At 32.3% G+C, this 20,146-nt stretch overlaps 1 protein-coding gene across 1 annotated transcript in view; it reads right to left on the bottom strand.

The window, feature by feature from the left end:
- DMD (dystrophin) overlaps nt 1-20,146 on the bottom strand; it is a 2,219,276-nt gene that overhangs the window by 1,803,316 nt on the left and 395,814 nt on the right. The window contains exons 6-7 of the mRNA XM_051991017.1: nt 14,454-14,626; nt 8,893-9,011 (exon numbers count right to left, since the gene is read on the bottom strand). Of these exons, the coding sequence (XP_051846977.1) occupies nt 8,893-9,011; nt 14,454-14,626 (292 nt within the window). The remainder of the gene's footprint in view (nt 1-8,892; nt 9,012-14,453; nt 14,627-20,146) is intronic.

Below are 20,146 nucleotides of genomic sequence, written 5' to 3'. Positions count from 1 at the left end.
AGTTGGGCAAGTCACTTAACTCTGTTTAGCTCATGTTCTTTATCTGCAAAATGATATGGAGAAGATGGCAAAATAATGTGGTAACTTTGCCAAGAAAATCCCAAATGGGATTATAAAGAGTTGGTTGAAATAACTAAACACAAAACTCATCCAAGAAATAGCAAAGAAATACAAAGAGAACCATGTTTTTACTTGCTATTCTCTGTCCATTGTAGAAGTAACAATAAGAAAAAAATTCTTATTTTTTTTCACCTGAAAATGAACTGTTTTCATCCTTATCATGTGGTATTTATTCATGGAGGTGAATTCCTCTCAAGCTGCATGTAACTCATATACATTAATAAGGAAGTAATTACTCTCTGAGATATTTGCTTTTTCTCTTCTGGTGATGAGTTTACAAAAATAAAGTGACATTTTAAACTGGTTTCATTTATTTGTAAGAGATTACAGGACATTTGAGGAGGCAAGAAATTTGGTTAGATGACTATTTTAATACTCTTAGGGAGGATAGATGACATATCTTGATCTAGGATAGCATAACTATGGGTAAAATCTGTAGCCAAGTAACAATAAGTTATCCTAGTATAACAATTTGCAAACTTTATTTTACAAGCATGAATGTGCTCAAGTGTAGTCAAGATTCAGTGACATTTTGGATAGGAAAATATAAATAACATTTTTTAAACAATATTACCTCCACTCTTGAGTTCAATTATGCACCTATTCCAGGCTATTAGAGAGGTTATTGTCTGGCCCTCCAGGCTATTGCTCTAGGACAAGCTCATAAACTATGGATATTTAAGGACTTCAACATCATGGTTCCTAAATTTCTCTGATAAAAGTAGGTTGTGCTGAATATACATTAAGCAAATGAAATGACAATCTTGAATCCACTAATGTATCTCATTCTCTTTTTAATACAGCTACAACTGTAATTTGTTCATTTAAATTGCAATCCAATGAACTTCAAAATTAAAGAGATGTTTTCAATTAGTATCATACTTTAACCCTATTAAATGGTATAATTTGATTTTAATGACTAAAGTTCTGTATTTCTTTTAAAAGAAATATTGATTTGAAACTCTTAGTTGTCTTATGCCGATATAATGTTAAAAATATTTAGCTATTACCTCTGTCTTCTTGAATCACAGACAATTTTGGATTTTTTTCTATATTTTTTCTCTTTTTCTCCTGCTTCAGTACAATACTTAGACTGATTGAAAGTGCATTTTTCATTAAAAGCTACAAACTAGGTTTTGCTTTTAAGAACTGATAGTACATTTGAACTCTGCTGGGAGTGTTCTGATATATAGTAAACTGCAAAATTGTGCTGGGGCATTACAAAAAGGTAACATTTGTCATTATTAAAATGACAAGGCTATTTCTCATCAATTTTTTGAATATATAAAAATAAAACTTGAAAATAGCAATTAAATAGGTTAGGAAGCTATAATTCCAAATTAGGGGAGCTCTAATTTCTAGATTAACTTTAGTATAGATGAAAGGTAGGGATGTGTTCTTCTTTCTAGTTCTGGGAGGAAGACTTAATTGGCAGTAAGTACTAGAACAAGAGATGACTTTCACATAGTGTGGAACAGATCAACCTCAGAACTGTGAATAACTGAGTTCAGGTTCTTCCTTTGACATTTATAAGAGTTTTGGAAGCTTGGGCAAGACAGTTAGGCCTTTAGTGTCCTAGGCAACACTCTGAAAGAGTACTTTACAAATGACTGCCAGTTCTGAATCAATGATATAGAAAGTGTCAGAGCCAAGATTTGAACTTAGTTCCTCTGTCTCTAATTCTAAAACTCTTTTGAATATACTAAGTTGCCAAGATAATTTTAAAAATTGATATATTAATCCATTTATAGTATGCAAAATTTGTAGTAAAGCAAATCATTCTTCTTTAGACTAGAAGTGCCTTAAAAACCCAAACTTTTATATATACATGTGTACTTATTAAACAGTTTCAATGTAAAGCCTTCTAGGTGTAAGAATTGGATGGAGATTTAGTTTCCATAGAATTATGAAAATTGAATTAGAGAAATGAAACAAATCAGAAAATTGAAACCTAAGAAATAGAAAGCTGGGGCCTACAAGGAAATCACAGAATGTCATCAGAGCTGGAGGTTTGAGATTTAAACAGGACCCCTCTGGACTTTACCCCCTTGTCTTTCTCTGGTCCTTACAAGTGTTATCCCCCCTAAAAAATATAAGCTCTCTGAGGGCAGGGACTGCCTTCTATAATGAGAGGTGGATAGTCATACTCTGTAAATTCTGAAACCCAATTAATGGGAAATCAAAGAAGGGACTTGCCCTTCAGGATAGGAAATAAAAGACTGGCTTTGAAGTTTGAAAAGTGTGCCAACTAACCTAGGTATCCATTCTTAAAAAAATGTAAAATAAAATCTTTCCAGAATTCATCAGTGAGTCAGTAAACTTCTTGGTAAGATATTTTGTTTCTTGGGGGCAGCTAGCACCAACCCTAAAGTCAGGAGGACCTGAGTTCAAATGTGACCTCAGACACTTAACACTTCCTAGCTGTGTGAGCCTGGGCAAGTCACTTAACCCCAATTGCCTCAGCAAAAAGAAAAAAAAAAGATATTTTGTTTTTTACATATGTATGGTTCCCTATTATTGTGAAAGGCAAAGTAGAGTTAAGTTTCCACAGAACAATTAAAATTTAATTACTCAGAAACCTGGAGTAGACAATGAGAAATATTGAAAAGCTAAGTTTCCACAGAACACTGTAAGTTTCAAGTAATGTAATATAATAAAGTATCTCTGATCAATGAACATTCTGAAGGAGAAACTGACTTGGTACCATAATTCTGATGAGGGGACCTAGGATAAAAACTAGCTTTAACCAGCTAGGGCAATGACTAGGAGAAGTCTTTTCTTTATTGCCCTTGATTATGATGCTCATCCATAGTATCTTCTCTGCCTGGGGGGAGCAATAACACAAATCTAGATATAATGGGGTGGGGAAGAGGGTGTTCTTAGATTATCCTGTTTCTCTAACCAATTAAAGGCTAAGTGGGAGGGGACAAATCTAAAAAAGTTTCCTTTGCCCTCTGTAACAGTGCACTCCCTCTCAGATGGGTGTTTCTGCTTCACATGAGAATCAAGGCTGCATCCTTCATTCCTTTAGTTTCTTTCACTCTTTTAATAAAATAGCACAGACTTTAACATTGAGTCTTGGGTCTTGTTTCTAACATTATCAAACTATTTAATTTTTTTAGGACCTTCTGAAAAATGTCCTCCTTACTCTACAAATCTGGTGAAGCTCATCCAAGTTAAGATTGTCTTCTCAATAACTCACCAAGTTTCTAAACTCCTTTTTGCCATTCTTTTTTTATACAGGTTGTCCCACATTATCCCATATTCACCGCAGGATAAAGATACATAGCTTTTGATCCTAGTTCATCCAAAAATACAAAAACACACAAAAACAAAACAGTTCAGGTTTCTTATCCCAACATATTTAGGAAGGTAAAGACTATTCTATTACTTAATGGAATTAAGATGGAAATGGATCTTATTCATATATTAATTAGAGATAGACATTTCTTTATTATTAAGATCTATATATAAGAATTTGGGACAATTAAAATAAGAAACATTAACTCACTTTTGAATACTGTAAAATTTCATAAGATATGTATGTATATATGAATGTGTATATAACAACTAAATCTAGAATGGATATAAAAGGAAGTTTTTTAGTTCTCCATGTGTATTATCTTATAAATTAAAAACTCTTATAACTGGAGATTTATGTACTTCATTTAGAATAAAGTCAGGATCAGAGCAATGATGGGTGCTAATTGACAAGAGGAAAGATAATGTCAAAAATGACAGATATTGATTCTGACAAACTAATCCAACCTCATGAAATTCAATAATCTTTAGTATTAAAGTACTATAGGTCTTCCTCTCTAATATAGTTTTGAGGTTTTTTTTTTTTTTTTTTGGTCAATGTTGACATGTAGAACAGTGGAATATTTACTTCATATTGTAAGTATTACATTAAGTCGAGATTTCTTATATATTATTACATACATAATAAAACATATATCTATACATACATGAATTTTGCAAGCAATGCAGAAAATTAAAGGAACATAGTTAATAATTAGAATTAGATTTTATTAGTATTAAAAATTAGGTTGTAGCATAATAACTGTGAAATGTTAAGAAACTACCATGCCCAGGATACATAGAAGTTTATTGTGAGTACACAGTAATTAATACCAAGAAACTTTAGCTATAGAATTCCCCACTCTGTTCCATCTACACCCAACTCACACACTGAGCCTATGCTTTTATGAGTTAAACCCTACCTTATTTAAGTAAAGATTCAGTAAAGTACCCTTATGAACTTTTTTTGCCAAGAGACCCTATGAATCACAAAAACCTATTTCTCACAAGAAGAGTATACTTAACTCTAAAAACAGAAATCCTAATCTGCATATAACAACTCTCAATAGCAAACTCAGAGATTCCTCAGTCAAAAAACAATGTTATTAAATAGAAATTACAATTGAGATGCTTCCAAAGACTGCTAATTTTAACTTTTGGGTATTCTTCAATAAAATTAGTGTGAACAAATCAACCATGAATATATTCCTTGTGTCTGACCATTAAATTTGTGAAACTAGGATCTGGCAGATTGATGGGCTATTGATATTGATATACCAATTAATTAATTTTTATTAATCTATTTGTATATTAGGAGTTATCAAGGAAAATACCTGACCAGATCAACTTCCCTGCAGTTGAATATAAATATTCTCACACCTTTCTTATGGGACAGATGTTCTGGCCCTTTAATAAAGGACAAATATTTTACTGAAATAGTATCTAGTCTCAATCTCCTGTGTGACTGCTCACCAATGATGGGGCTTACGTCAAAGATGATGGGTGACTTAGTTAACAGGAGTCATATGTTCTGTGACCCATAAGAAGAAACAATAAACAAGGGCTCACTCTCATTAAGGAGATATCCTCTGTTCAGGGCCACATTCAAGGCTATTTAGCCTTTCTTTGGACTAGCAAAATAATAGGAGAGAAAACTTTTGCTTTCTTCTTCCACAAGGTAAGTTATAGCTAAAATGCATAGAATATTATCCTTGTTTCATTGTTTATTATTATCAATATTACTGAGAAAAGTCTTCATGTTTTCATAATACTTGATATGTCATAGAATGAGATAAATATTAATAACAAGCATCTAGAATTGTCCATAGATATTGCGATCTATTATATACCATTATATTCCTGTCTCATATAATTTTATCCAAATGCTTCTTCATAATATACAAAAAATATACATAGTAGCTGAGTTGGTGGATACAGTATATATGTATATACCAAAACTCTCAAACAGGAATAAACAATTGAAATACTGTTGAGGTAATTGATGAATAAAGAATCTATTAAGACATGATATAGGGAATTAACCAAGGAGAAAATGGAATCTGTAGAACTAATCTTATCAAGACAAAATAAAAGTAGATTAAAACAAAACTAATTAGTTAAAAATGTTCTAGGGATACAAAATTTTTTCCAAGTTTTTATTTTCTTTGTTTATGGGTTAAGTCTAAGTTATTTGTCATTTATTTTCATTCTCAAGTTAATTAATTCAATAAATAACTAAAAAAAGATTATTTATTGCACATACTATATGAAAATGATTTTAATTGGAAAGGTATTAAAGTCATTTAATGAAAAACAATAGTTTTTATAATCCAATTCCTCTGTTCTTTACAAATAAAAGTTCTTAAAGTGTAAGATGTTAAGGAGAAATTAGGGTGGCAAAACAACCTATTTTTAAGTAAAAAGTGACTGATGGAATAAGAACTAATATAATGACTTTTTTTCTGGCAAGTAAGCCAACTAACTAAATAAAAAAAAATTAGCTGAAACTCAAAGTTAATATATGAAAAAAAAAAAAGATCATTACTGTAAAAATGGATGCCTAATTAATAGCTTAAAATTATTATAAGGAAATATTTCTTCTGTATAGATATACATAGACATATAAGATGAGATACATCAATTATTAATTCAGAAATACTTTTGCAAACTACTAACATTTAGTTATACTCTAACTATACCTTCAAAAATACTAATTTAATGTATAATTCCAAAAGATTTGTTTTATTCTTTAAAACCAAAGGCCACAATAGCAATAACCAGTGAAATCTAAAAAAATATATTTTATACATTTTATAATTTTTCAAAATTTCCTTTTAATAAATTATGAAGTAGAAGAGACCCCTCTCCACCACTAGTGCAAATAGATTAAGGTGTGAAAAGTCATTCATAATTGAATAAAATTAGAATAAAAGCATCAATGATTAATTAAAACAAAGTTTTATTTGGCAGTCACTGATTATTGTAAATATAGCTTCAATCTCTTAGGACAACAAACATTCTATCAAAATAAAAAGAGATGTATTAGTAACATTCTAAGGGCCGTGTTAGATATAAAGTAGAAATAACTTTGGAAAATAACCGATATCTTTGTTCATAAGCTAAAAAAACAAATATTTGACTGAATAAAAATGTATGTTACTTAAAGGTAATTACTATAGAAATATCTGAAAAAAGCCAAACTGTTGTAGGTTACAGCATTTCTGGAAATGTTTTTTTAAATTATATTCTCTTATAAACTGGGAGCGAAGGAATTAAAAGGTCATATATTCATAGTAAACACTGATTCAATCAATTATGGTAAAAAAATTAAGAAAAATATAGGTATATTTGTGTACATATCTATATGTATTTATCTCTCATTCATCTATTCATCTATCACCTATCTATCTATATAAGTATTTAGGTGGCAAAAAAGTTAGAGTGACGAATTTGGAGTTAGGAAGACTCATCTTTCTGTGTTCAAATATGAACTCACATACTTATTAGTTGTGTGACACCAGACAAATAACTTAAATTTAGCCTCAGTGTTATCATCTGTAAAATGAGTTGGAGAAGGAAATAATAAATTACTTCAGTATTTTTCCTAAGAAAACCCCAAACAAGGTCATGAAAAGTCTGAGAAAAATGAAAAAATAACTGAACAAAATGTGTGAAATTATATTTTCACAGAATAATCAAACAAAATACATCAAACAATATTTGCTCCAATTATTGTTCAAATAGTAAATGTGGAATGATTTTTCCTCTCTTACATTTTTGCATCAGAAGAATTTCTTTTATTTATTATTTATGTCATTATTTATATTGGCTCTTTACCATTTTAAATTGATATTCTTTTAATCTACTTCTAAAAAATGTAATTAGATGTTCCCTCACTCAGCTGAAGGGATGGTTCTGTCATTATTCAAGTTACATAAAGTCACTGATTATATAATCTAGGCTTCATGTATATAGATATCCCTATACTTTGGAAAACTTTTTTCAGAAAATTAAATGGATATTTCCAATTGCTATTCTGATTACGTAATTACTCATACAAAGAAAAGGCAAGTAATTCTGACACTTGGAGTGACCAAAATTAGATTGGAATGAATGCTTGTCAGGATATTCGTTGACTGTCAAAAACTAACAATGTTTACAGAAATTTAAAAGTTAGCTGTCACTTAACTTGTATTTAAAAGTAAGAAATTAATTTTTATTAATATGATTATATATGCATACACATATAAATATGCCCATGTAATATACAGATATGTATATATAAATACATATGTATATACATAGATTAACCTATACATACAGATATACAAACATGTATATATGATGAATGCATATTATATATATGCAAATATATATGCACATATAGAAGCATATACTGAATGTACATATATATATATGTATATATATAGCTTCTGGTAAACTTTCTTTTTAGCATTAAATATGTTTATGTTCTAGAATTATCAATAAAGAACAAAGGTTAAGATTAATTATATGATTTAAAAAGAAGTCCTACTTTTTAACATCAAAACCTCAAATAAATTGAGAGTATGAAAGAAAACAAAAGTTATTATAAGATCATTGTGTGCTCTGTTAGATAAAGCTGAGGACTTTAAGGAAAAAACAAAACACAACACATAATCATGTCATGCTCATAGCCTAATTCTTTAGTGACTATCTGCTCTGTTCTAGCTGTTTCCCCTATATGCTCAGTTACTTATTTCAAACTCCTCAAGAAATAGGCAAGTCACCAATTTTGAATAAATTGTCAAAAACACTTGGAAATTTGGAAAATTTGTAAGAATTGTCCCATAAACATATTTCTACTCCATGTACCTAAAATGTATTATTTTCATATTACTGTGTAGAATAAAAATTACTTAGGAGTTACTTAGTATTAAAAAGAAATAAAAGTACATTTAAATCTGAAGAGTTCAAGAAAAAAAAAGTTTAGGTAACAATATTAAAAACAACAACTACACAACTCGTAGTAGGAAGAGAGAAATAATAGCTACAACAAGGAACTTTTCCACAGTTAAAAATTATATGATTACCAGTTTCAGCAATAAATTGCTGTTTTAACCAGTGGGCTCTATTGCCTCTCATAGAAGAAGTATATGAGTAAAATTGGAAAAGAGGGTAATTAATTACAGTTAAATCTACCAAATTTCTTGAAGAACTAAGCATAACTTATGCTTATCTTAATCAGGAAGTATTCTAACACAATAAGTTCAAAGCTATACTATCTTAAAATTCAAAAAGTTTCTAAAAAATAACCAAAGTTCAAAAGCAAATTAAAACTGGATATTTATAATATGAACATGAAAAAGAAAAAAAAGTAATCACATAGAAAGAAGGAAAATATATTAAAAAGTCTGTACCTATTAAGCCAATGTCAGGTTCAGATGTAAATAAGCTAATAAAACATAGAAACAGAATGCAATTTGCACCAACCTTCAGGATCAAGCAGTTTCTCTATACCCAACTGATTTTTGGCTATGTTAAATGCATGTTCTAATCGTTGTACAGCTGACTGCTGGCGAACCACACAATCCCAATCAAAGAGATCAGGCCTGGAAAAAGTATTAAAAAAATCATTGGAACATTCCTTAAAATACACTTCAATTACTTTTCAATTTGCTAATACTTTGCCATTGTTTGTGAGGCAAATAGTAATATTAATACAATTTCTCATTTGAAGTAGATCACAATGGGAATACAGAGATTATGCTGAAAAGACAAGAGTCAAGGCAGTCGATCAATAAATTAATATATTTATCAAGCATCTGCCATAAAAGATGACTTTTTTTTTTTTTTTTTTGGCCAGGGTTTCATGGAGCTGCAGCCCACCACACAACTTAAAGCACCATCTAATCTATAAATTTCTCAGTGCAAAAGTAAGGTAAAATGACATACTATTTAGATGACCTGGGCAATCACCTGAATTTCCTTAGCCCCAGATTCTGCATGTAAAAAATGGGGATCATAATACCACCTATCTCAATCAGTTGTTGTAAGACTCAAATGAGATAACATATGTAAAATATTTTGTAAACCTTAATGAGTTATGTACATTCTAGCTAGTGAGGCAGTCAGGTTGTGTAGTGGATAGAATACTATGTAGCTAGAGTCAGGAAGACCTCAGTTCAAAAAATGCCTCACATACTTATTAGCTATGTGATCTTGGATGGCTCACAATCTCTCTGGATTTCTGTTTTCTCAGCTGTAAAATGAGGATCACAATAGCACCTCCTTCACAGGATAGTTGTATTGATTACATCTAATAATAATAAGGAAAAAGCAATGTTTAAGTGCTTATTATATCCCAAGCCACTGTGATAAATGATAACATAGAAAAGTAAGATAATTTCTTCTTTTAGGAAACTCACATTCTAAACAGGGAAGTAAATATCTTTAGGAGATTTCATTTGTACTGTTAATGTAAAAGCCCATTAGTCCTTAACATTCAGTGGTAGGCATATATCTAGGTTAGGGATTTGGGAGATATAATGTAGGACAAATAATAAGATCTGAATTTTACTGAAAGAATTGTAGTTGTTGACTCCATGTTAATTGAGTTGGTAGAATGGTCTTTTTCACTTCTTCTCTTATAACCAAGGAGAGAGAAGTTGCTAGGCCCACATTTCATTGTCAGAGAGGGAATAAGAAGACCAAGCATAAAAATGAAGCTGCTTCTTTGAGCTTCTTCCCACAGGGATGGGAATGGGAAGAATCAGTATTCAGACAGAATTTAAAAAAAAAAAAGAAATAAGGGCATTGGAAGGAATACTAATATAAAGGAAAATGATTAGTGGGATTTGAGCAGGGTAACATTGCAAAGGATATGCTTTTTAAATTTAAATTTCTCTAAAGAGGCAAAATAACATTATTTCTCTGCTGAAGTCTTATAATACCTAACAGTGGTTATCCTGGTTCCACTGGTATCCTGGATTCTCTAAAGCTACATTAAAAAGGCTCTGATTAAAGGCATACCGATGCAGTGTTTCTGTTGTCAATGTCCTGGCTAGTTAAGTGTATAAAACATTTATTAATAAAAAGTTTGTTAGAAAGTATTTTGTTTACCATAAATCAGGAAGGAGTTGTGATGTTTGGTAATGGAGGAAGTTTAGCAATGGCAACAGCATAAGCAGAGATTAGGATGAAAGAGGAGGACTGAAGAAGTGAAGATGGGGCAGATGCTTTTTTCTGCCTCAAAACCAATACTATATTTGCCTAATCTTCCAGACCATTGATATTTTGCTTGAATGATATACTAGACTTATATTGTGCTCTAAGAGGTAATCTTCCTTGACATGGAAACAGAGTTATGAATTGTGAGAAAATTCCCTCTTTTCAGAGCCTCAAAAAGACAAAGAATTTGCCCAATTTTAATCCTTTCCCATGCTGATATATTCACTGGTATAAAGGATTTTTTTTTGTAATAATCCAATTTCTAAAGATGAAGACGTTTACAAGGAAAGTAAAAGGTGAAAATGAATTTCTTGTCTATATTCCAGTATAAACCATAAATTCAGCTAAATGGCCAAAAACATTAATTTGCCTGATTCTCAGAGAAGAAAAATTAAGGAGAGAGAAGGCCTACACAATCATGCTTCTTTCTCCTTTAAAATATAAGAAGAATGAGGTCATGAATAGTATTATAAAACTAGAGCTGGAAAGAACATCTAGCACAATCTCTATTTTACAGATGTGTAAGTGAAGGCTAAGAGGGGTGAAAGTGTTACTCAAAATTATACCACTAAATATTAATATAGCAGTCTTCTATGTCACAATGCTTGATCTATATACTGTCATATATTCTCTTCTTTTCTTCTTCCTTGTCCTCCTTCTCCTGCTCTTCTCCTCTTCTTCCTTCATCTTTTTCCTTATTCTTATGTGTTTTTGGAGGTACATGTCCAGAGTTCAGACCTCTACTTCAACCCAATCCAAATTATTTTTAGTAGAAAATGGTATGTAGTAAGGATTCTAAGCAGGAATTTGATTCAATTCATTTTAAAAGTTAGCCTATATCATTATTCTTGAAGATAGTGCATAGCTATATCCTCCAGGCAGTGAAAATAAATTTTTAAAAATCCTATTTATTATTCAATTTTATTATTTTTGTATTTAATTATTAGTATTGCTTTCTATTATTTTATGGTAAACATATAGTATTTCATCTAAGTAAATATGTATTTGTGAGACAGTTTGAAGATCTAATCAATATTTATGGCTAGTAAAAAAAATGTGCTGTGAATAATAAACAGCTGAATCATATATGATTTTTTCTAACAATCCATTCAAAAGTTCAAATAGAAGAAAAATAGTTATAAACATATAGAAATATTTCAGAATTGAAATTTGAGAAACATATAAATAATCAAGCTTATACCTGATTATTTTAATGCAAAACATCACATTTTAACTACAAAAATAGTTAATAAAATGTACAAAATTCTATAATAATTGTCAAAGCTTTATTTTTATTTATTCTCGATGAGCTTAGTTTCTTCTTCAACAGAGATGAGAATTATATTAAATGGTTTTTATTGTTCTTCCCAGCTCTAACTCTACCATTCTTCAAAACTGCATTTAGCACAATGTCTGGAAAAGAGTAGGTGTTTAATAAATACTTGTTGATCTAATTAAACTAGTTCTAATCATATTGAAGGGTTCAGAGATAACATATATCAATTGTGAAATTTGAACCTAGGTCCTTTGACTTCATAGTGCCCTTTCCATTATACCACACAACTCTCTTGATTTAATTCTAACATGAAATTTTTAGTGGTTTAGGCTCTGAATAATAGGCCCCTCCCCCTTTTCTTGCAATTAGTCTGGGGAAATTGAGTTTGGAAGAGGGGCCTGAGTCTGGCCCCTTCACATACCATTCTGAGAAAATGAAGAATTGCAAAGAAAAACATTGTCCTGGTGGTGCCCACTTCCCTGACTCCATCCCTGTTCAAGATTGATCTGACCTGGGTTGTTGCCCCTGCTTCCCTGTCCCCTGCCTTTAGGCTTTCCTATCTTGCCTCCTGTCCTGTCAAAGCTCTAATTATGTTTTTATATCTTAACAAGTTGTTCTTCCCTAGAACAATCAGAAGGAACTAACCTCCTCCTTTTTTTTCCCCCTGACCTGACAGGGACTAAGTTATGCTCCCCATCTCGTTAGTACCAGGTTTACTCTTGTTTCCCTGATTGTGTCTTTGAAGCATTTTCCTAAAGACACAAAAGCTGTAAGATGTTAGATAAGGTAGGTGGCTAATTGCACATTTGGCTTCCATATCTGCTTGCAAATCCTAATTAGTTAAAACACAATATTAACTCTGTACATCAGTTTCTCTGGACTGTGTGCTTTGGACCATATTGTCATATGGTCAGCTGGCTTATTAAACTCTCCACTTAAAATTAAACCATTCTCTACTCATCTGAGTTTCTCCAGTACTACAAGACCTTAGCAAATTTCCTGTAAGTCAAAGAAGCAACCTCCCCCCAAAACAACAACAACAACAACGACAACAACAAACCTTATGAAATGCCTTATTAAGCCATATATTTGATATTAAGCTTATTTATTTGTTATTGCTTAGTCACACATTTATTTCATTTTAGACACTAAAAGACAAAACATATTTCTAATTAGTCAGTAGCAAGCATCTTGAAAATTAAAACTCCTCCATCTTTTTCTCAAAATTAACAATAGAAAATGTCCATAAGAATTATTTATGAAGGGATATTGATCTACTGGAAGGAGGTACTTGACAAAAAAAACAAAAACAAAAACAAAAACAAAAAAACAACATAATATACACAAAACACTTGTTGATGGGTTATTCATTTGAACAAGGGAGATGGAAAGCATTTAGATATCCAGAGGGATTAGTACTGGGTCAGGGACAGACATTCCATATCAAAAAAAAGCATAATTATTGTCTCATGTATAAGGGAATCAGATATCGAGATACAATGCTCAGAATCACATTCCTAAACATATGTGAATATTTTGAGTTTTTACTTTCAAAAAGAAGAATATTAAAGAAGTCATCAGCTTTTAAGTTATTAACTTTTTCTTTTCCCATTTATATAGCCTGTGCCAAAAGCAACCATGGGCATGAACAGTGTACCTGGATCATTTAAAAAGTCTTGTGGCTACACTCCAAGACAGTTTAAGGTGTCAAGGATCAGGAGTGTATTTGATTGAGGCGAATAGACTACATGATGAGAATAAGTAGCACAAGTGACAATGAGAAATTGGACAAGCCTCGAAGAGGAGAGGCTGTAACAACAGTAAGAGACATAGCTGCCTGAGCCTTTTCCCCTTTATTTTTTAACTGTGAAGAATGTCTCTTAATTTGTAATACTTCTTTTTAAAATAAAGCCTTGGTCTCATTTTGAGAGTAAGCAATATGAAATTGTGATGCATGAAAATTATAATTTTAAAGAAAAACGAGCATATGTTTAAGGGCACATACTCACTCACATATGAAGGTATATATGCATACATATAAGAATGCATATACATTTCTGTACATATCTGCATGTACATATGTGTATATATATACATATTCATATTTGTTAATATAATGTTATAGTCAGGCTCAGAGGGAGAACCTTCAGAAGATATTCTTGAATAGCATTTAAGGACTTATGAAGGAGCATAGTCCTTGCAAGCATTGTGGAGATATGTAGATAGAGAATGGGTTGTGGTTTATTTCATATAAAGTCCCACTTAGAGAGTGATGGGCTTATACCATATGTGCACAACACATCCATTTCCCATTGATTTCAGTCAGAATTATGCATTAAACTCTGTAATAGTGTGAGAAAATTGAAGTTTTCTCTATATTATTCCATGACCCACAATGGTCATGATAGAAGCATAGGTCCCAAAGAAGCATAACATTGCACAACTTAGTCTCTTGAAAGCATGTATCTGGATGATTATCCATTCCGTATTCCTCTGCCAGACATTCATTACTTAGTAAAGCAAATACAGTCCTACAAATTATCCTCACCTGTGACTGTGAATGAGTGCATTAAAAGCCAGTCCATCTGACCAGCTTGTAGTGAAGTTGATGACTTTGACCTGTGGATAGTGGCGAGTTGATTGACGTACCCAGCTCAGCAAGATCTTTTCACTGTTTGTTTGCTGCAACCCAGCCATGATATTTTTCATTACATTTTTGACCTGCATTAGAACATAGACTTTCATCAGTAAATGTGTTTCTTGTTTGAGAACAAAACTGATTCCCACCCTCCCCTTGAATCCTAATGAGGTCAATGTGCAGGCATAAGTAATAGATAAACTTTTGACTGACCCTCAAAAAGAGAAAATAACTGATCCTAGTATTTATTATCCATATTTGTGCATTTTTGAAATGCTAATGAACTCTGTGGCTCTTAGTGAATATGCTGAAAAATATCATATAACAGTGATGTGTGTGTGTGTGTGTGTGTGTGGTGTGTGTGTGTGTGTGTGTAACACATTGTTTTTGTTTGATTCTGGCAAAAAGAGGGAAAGGATGATGGTCTATTAGTTATTTTTCTCTCCAATTTCTCCTTAATCTAAGTACTAAGCCACAAAGCACAAAAACCCAGAATGCCCATTAATGTGTTCCTGAACTTTATCTCAACATATTCACTATTATGACCATTAATCAAAATTATATATGCTGACTGAAGTGAAAAAAAGGAATGTGGAAATGAGGTTTTATCTTTAAAGGAATGAAGAAAAGAATGAACGAAAACTGCTGTGAATGTATTGGTAGCTGATAAGCTGTCCTAGTTTTATTTTCATTAATTATCTTTAGTACTTTTGATTGCCTTCTAAACATTATTTAGAGTCTTTCCAATTACCATTCAAGTTATTATATTTCAAAGTCCCATACCCTTAGTAATCTACTAAAAATTCCTTGTAAGCATTTTTTTCCCCAAGTTTCAGCAAGGCAGTTAGTTTTATATTAGGGGGAAAAAAAGTTCATGGCACACAGAAGAAGCAGTTAAATTCTTAGGCTAATAGACCATTTCTCGCACTTAGAGCATGATCATTATTAAGTATTATAGAGAAATGTACATGTGATCAAACTATAAAACAAAAAGCAATAAATCAACACCTATTTATTTAGTACTTACTATGTTTAGGCACTGTGCTAAGTACAAGAATATAAATAAAGGCAAAAGCAACTCTTGTCTAACTTCTTTGCTGACTTCCAGCCTCAATAGTCTAACTGTGGACTGGACATTTTGAACCACAAGATCCATAAAAATCTTAAATTCAACATGTTCCAAACTAAACTCATTATTTTCCCCACTAAACTCACCCATCTTTATCACTTTCTCCTTATTACTAAGGTGCCACCATCTTCCTAGACATGCAAACTCAAAAACAGAATATTATACTTAATTACTTATTCTCTCTCACCTGGTCGCATATCATCTACTGTGATAACCTGGTTTTTGGTTTTACCTCATTTCTCCCTATTCCATTCTTTCCTCCACTCAGTTTCAAATTGGTCAAATTTTAGAGAGACCAAAATTCAGGTCTGATCAATCACCTCTGTCTTAATGAATAAATATCAGTGGTTTCCTATTACCTCCAGGATAAAATACAAAATCCTCTATTGAGCTTTCAAATCCTTTGTAACTTGATTCCTTCCCACTTTCTCAGTGTTCTTATACTTTGCTCCCCACTATATATTGTGAAGTACAGTGATATTGACAATTTTCTTATGTCTCTTGCGCACTATACTACATTATCCAACTTTGAGAATTTTCACCAGCAGTTCTCCTCTCTGGAATTTTTCCTCCTCATCTCTACCTCCTAAAGTAGAGAAACTTTGTCTTCAAGTTTCTGTTAAGTCCCAGACTTTATCAGTCTTCCTTAACCTTAGTGCATTCCCCATGAGGTGATTTTCAATTTAACCTGCATACATCTTGTTTGTATATCATTTGTCATATACTGTCTCTCTGATTAGACTGAACTCCTTTGTAGCAAAGACTTTTTATTGTTATTTGTTTAAACTTTCTTATTATCTTCAAAACTCAACACATAATAGATGCTTAATAATGGTAGCTAACTGAATGAACCATTATCTAAGAATTCACACTCTAATGATTATGAATATGTAAAATCAGTCAACAATTTATTATCAAAATCTGATTATCTTCTTTGAGTTTGGTAAACCTTTTTTCCTCTATGCATGATTCCATTAAACTTTAAATTATATTGGTTGGATCTTGATTCGAACTTCTGAGAGGAAACTGATAAGCATGGCAAAGAATCAGTAGACAAAAGTGGTTGAAATCTGTATTTTTAGCATATCCACATTCAAGGAGATGAGGTGAGATCTCTCAAGACAGTTGTGAAAATCGAGTAACTGCCTCATCTACCTCAGAGTTGGTGTAGGCCTTCAGGTCCTTGAGCATTGACTCAAGGGCATACCTAAGTCCCCTTCCTGTTATCCTCCCATGACATCATTTTCTCCTTTCTTCTATCAACTATAGGCAACATATATTTGGCCAACATGAACAAGGCAAAGTTCAATTTCTTGGGTAGTTCCTGTGTTTAGAACACAATACCCTCAGCCAATGAGAATGATGGTTAACGGTGGGAGGGATATTTGTTTTAGGAACTATTTAAAATGTAACACCTGTCTCAAAAGGCATCTCCTCCTTTTGATTGCTTGCTCAATTGAAGGGACACCCCCATCTCATGAGACTGTACAATAAACTTTTGTTTTGGTCCTAGAGATATCTCCAGTTTTTTATTAAATGGTGACTACTCACCATTCTGAGCCACACAACATCAATTAAATAAGAAATCCATTTGAATAAATATGTTTAAATATAATATTCATTAACATATACAAATATAAATTTTCATGTTAAAACATCACAAAATTTCTGAAATTCATATTTTATGAATTCATATTCATAGTTTTATGAAGGCCATAATGAAAGCAAGATATATTAAATTTTACATATATACACAGCTCAATTTGAATTACCTAAAGGATATAAAAAATTAATGTTTATTAAGAAAGGGAAAACTAATGCATGAAAGAAGACCAAAAAAGAAAGATTTTTAAAAGACAAAGGGAAATCCAAATCACTATTAAGAGAATGGCAAATAACAATCAGGATAAAAGGGAAACTTGAATATCTCAGTCTAGCATATAGTATTTCTTAGAATTAGTACCTGAATATAATGAAGAACAAAATTTTCAATATACCTACAAAGTAGGGGCTCAGGTTTCAGTTGATAACAGTGAGATGTTTCTGAGACTTAATATGGTTAAGTGAGAGTGTCTTCCTAGAATCTGACAAAATATATCGAACTCCCAACAGTTACTCATCCTTGCTGGTTCATAGAAGAGGACTTCCATTTGACAGGTACAAAAGAATGCAGAATGTATCTCTAGTTATAACAAAATCCTCTGTAGAAAGTTCAGTGGCTTCCAGTAAGAGCAAAGTCATATAGAGTAAAACATTTGATTTCAACTTAGCTCACTTTTGTGTGTACTCTATATTCCAATAAAATGCCTTGTTCAGCTACAATAACTAGAAATAGAGGTCTGCTTACTGATTGTGAGTCTTTGCCCAGAATTGCCATATATTCAGAAACCTCAGTCACACTGCTCACTTCACTTTCACTTTATTCTCTGCTTCATTCTACCTCCAAGTCAGCTGCTTTCATCCAGAATGTGTCCCTAATTCCTAATTACCTTTTATGTTTGTCTTTACTTTGAGAGTAAGCTCCTTGAGAATAGTGATTTATTTGTTGTTTTTGTATCCCCATCAGTTAGTACAATGCCTAACATATAATAAATACTCAAAAATACTTTTTCAAATTATCACTTATTTATCCACCTATCTATGTCAAAATATTTTTAAAAAATGTATTTAGCATTTGGAATTGGAAAGAAGCTTAGAAAGTATCTTTTTCTTTATCATCTTATTGATCTTAAGTATTGCAATCTTCAAAGAATCGCAGAGATTCTTTAAATTTAAAAATTTAAAATTTGGACTTTAAAATTGGACATGGGGAAATATTTCACACTGCAAAATATAAGAGAAATTCACAAAAATATAGACTAATGAACTTGGCTTTAATTCTTGACAAAATCCTACAATAAATGATTTGAAAATTTAAACATGAAACAAAAGAAGTGACTACAAAGGGTCAGCATTAATTCAACTAAGTTAAAAAAAATTTAGTAAGCCAGTCGGGGAAGAAGATTTAAAATAGGGTGAATAGAGCTATATGGGAGAAAGGGATTACAATTGGGGAGAATAGATTTGTATGTAGCTGGAATATTGAGATATCCCCTGGAGAGCTGAAATATGTTCCTATATGGCCTATAGATCCCTTGCTTCCAGGCAATGTAGGCTTGATCATTTCACCTCCTGAGAGTGCTTACAAAACAGTGTCTATCCATATACTGATTTGGGAAACTGGGGAATGTGTAGCTAATATGCCGGTCACTAATACAGGTAGACAATGTATCACTTATCATGCAGGAGAAGTAGTAGCATCAGGTTTACTGATAAACACTCCTGATAGACAATCTGGTGATATTTGCCCAGATTTTGACTCCCAGCAACAGAATCCAGGAATATCCTGGACTGCAGCCATTACAGCTGACTGCCCTATGCTCACTATCTATGTAAATGGCATACCATTGAAAGGGTTGGTAGACATGGGTGCAGATTATATAATCATTAAAAGTGCCCAGTCATTAGCCAAAGATTAAGTCAGACACCAATGTATCTGGCATGGGGGATCAATAGCAGCTGAAATTAGTGCTACCCCTTTGAGATGGATATTTGAAGGTAAAACAGGAGTTTTTACAGCTTGCCTTTCTTTCCACACTCCTATGCTCCCTCCATGGAAAAACCCTTATGGTTTGAGACACAATGAAATTTGGCAAATGGATGTGCCATTATAAATCTTTTAGTCGTCTGTCTTTTTATCCATGTTGTAGTGGATACTTTTCAGGATATCCTTTTGCAATACCAGCAGCAAAAGAGACTACCTGAGTAGTCACTGAATTCCTTATACAAATTTTTGCAATTAGAGGTGTGCCACAAGCAATAAAAACAGATAATGAACTTACATATACTTCTAACCATTTTGCACACTTTTGTGCACAGTATGAGATTTTACACACCACTGGCATACCCTTTAATTCTCAAAGACAGGCAACAGTAGAGAGGAGTAACAGGGACATCAAGACACTCCTCCAAAAATAAAGAAAAGGGGGAGCCACAAGCAATCCTAGAGAACTTCTAAATTTAGCTCTTTATACAATTAACTTCTTGATTTTTGACAAAGATGGACTGGCTCCAGCAGACAGGTTTTATAAACACACTGGAAGGGCAGTGTCCAGTGCGATCAGCTTCACTGTCTTTAGATAATCTTTAGATGATATGGAAAGACCCAGAAAGTGGTAAATGGAAGGGACCAGATAGTTAACTGCTTGGGGGAGAGGGTTTGCTTGTATCTCTACAGATGGAGTAGAAATCAGATGGGTGCCAATGAGCCATATTCGTCTTGTTCATCAGACAGAGAGGGAGAAGATCCTTGAAATGAAGAAGACCCAAGAAACATCAGATGGTTCCACTGTTGACTGTGCCCACCACTGAAAGAGCATGGCAGTTATAGAAGTTGACTCATGAACATTAAAAATTGTTAATAAGACTGATGCAG

Source organism: Antechinus flavipes, chromosome 3, assembly GCF_016432865.1.
Source record: "Antechinus flavipes isolate AdamAnt ecotype Samford, QLD, Australia chromosome 3, AdamAnt_v2, whole genome shotgun sequence".
NCBI classification, from domain to species: domain Eukaryota; kingdom Metazoa; phylum Chordata; class Mammalia; order Dasyuromorphia; family Dasyuridae; genus Antechinus; species Antechinus flavipes.
The sequence above is the reverse complement of the archived record's forward strand: the minus strand, read 5'-3'. Positions and strand labels throughout refer to the sequence as shown.